The sequence below is a fragment of the Perkinsus marinus genome (genome assembly GCF_000006405.1).
Source record: "Perkinsus marinus ATCC 50983 genomic scaffold scf_1104296934822, whole genome shotgun sequence".
Classification (NCBI taxonomy): Eukaryota; Perkinsozoa; order Perkinsida; family Perkinsidae; genus Perkinsus; species Perkinsus marinus.
In genome coordinates this window covers 1-1,279 of record NW_003214648.1, presented here as the reverse complement: position 1 = coordinate 1,279, position 1,279 = coordinate 1, and the positions used below count along the sequence as shown (strand labels likewise).

The 1,279-nt window shown below is 39.9% G+C and overlaps 2 protein-coding genes across 2 annotated transcripts; both read right to left on the bottom strand.

Annotated features, from left to right (window-relative positions):
- Nucleotides 1–372: 372 nt before the first annotated feature.
- Pmar_PMAR023153 (hypothetical protein) lies at nucleotides 373–769 on the bottom strand (the record flags this gene model as incomplete). Its single annotated transcript, XM_002784553.1, has 2 exons — nucleotides 373–431; nucleotides 478–769. The coding sequence occupies 2 exons, from the start codon at nucleotides 767–769 to the stop codon at nucleotides 373–375; spliced, it is 351 nt and encodes a 116-aa protein (XP_002784599.1).
- Nucleotides 770–819: 50 nt separating this feature from the next.
- Pmar_PMAR023152 (hypothetical protein) lies at nucleotides 820–996 on the bottom strand (the record flags this gene model as incomplete). The annotated part of the gene is made up of 1 exon (XM_002784552.1): nucleotides 820–996. A coding segment is annotated over one exon (177 nt), but the record flags the coding sequence as incomplete, so codon positions are not given.
- Nucleotides 997–1,279: the final 283 nt, after the last annotated feature.

The window sequence follows — 1,279 nt, the reverse complement described above, 5'->3', positions numbered from 1 at the left end:
TTTACTAGAAGTTGGATCAACATCAACAACAGAACAGTAAAGCTAGGTCAGAAGAAGCATAGAAAGGCAACAAAGAAGGATACATGAAAAGCCGCCACACTAAAGTAGTAGTAGAAGTAGTAGAAATGTTATCGACAGTATGGATATTATCAACAATGACAGTAAAACAAGCGCAGAAATAGAGGTATTAAAATTGTTGACCAGCAGCAAGGATAATGATACATGCCATAATGAAGTATCGAATGATTGTTGAACTCGAGGAAAATAGATAACAAAGACTCATCATACATTCATCGAAGTGAGGCATACATTATCATCACCACTGATGAACCTTTAACAATAGTAGTAGTAGATAATCTTCTGCTACTATTATTAAAGACGGCTGCTGCCACGACGATCTGTATCAATATTGCCGCTCGTCGGTGGTCCATCTGATAATAGAATAATGACAGTGAATATGATCAAGTGCTCACTTACCTCTACCACTGCTGCTACCAGTTCCACTGCTTTGACTAGTAACACCGTCAACAGACTCATCATCAGTTGCAGCAAGAGCTTCCTCATCCTTAACATCATCTGTTTTCTCTTCTTCGTCGTCACTTTTGGACTTCGCAACTGCTAATTCCGCATCTTCTTCCGCTTGGCGTTTCTTAGCTTCACGATCAACACGGTTGAAGTAAGGCATAAGCGCTAAACACATGATAGCTCCAACAACACATATACCAGCCAGAAGGAGGTAATAGTAATCGTAATGGGAACCATAGTACATAACAGAATTGGGATAATCTGATGGAGTAAAATCAGGCATCCAGGGAGAACATACTTGAAATATGGCACCAGCGATAAAATTGGCAATAGCGAAGAACAGCAAGTTGATCGCCGATGATACTGCTTTAAGATGGCTTGGTGAATATGTAAATGCAACTTCGTATGATGTTGATGTAAGGAATATCTCACCAGCTGCAATTACCCAGAATTGTGGTACTTGCCACCATACTGATACCGTATATAATGGTCTATACATTATAGCATATTCAGCAGCAAGAGAAAGTAGTAATGATGCAGCACCCATCAAGGATCCAACACACATACGTGTAAGAACAGACCACATCTTGCCTCTAGATCTGAGCCACGAATAAAGCAAACCATCAATCAAGAGGGAATTAACGATAATTGCAACACTATCGATATTCTGCATCAATGCTGCAGCATATCCCAACCAAATGTATCAAGATTCATCTTCTCAGCTTGAGTAAGCCATGCAGTAGTCATTTGATCA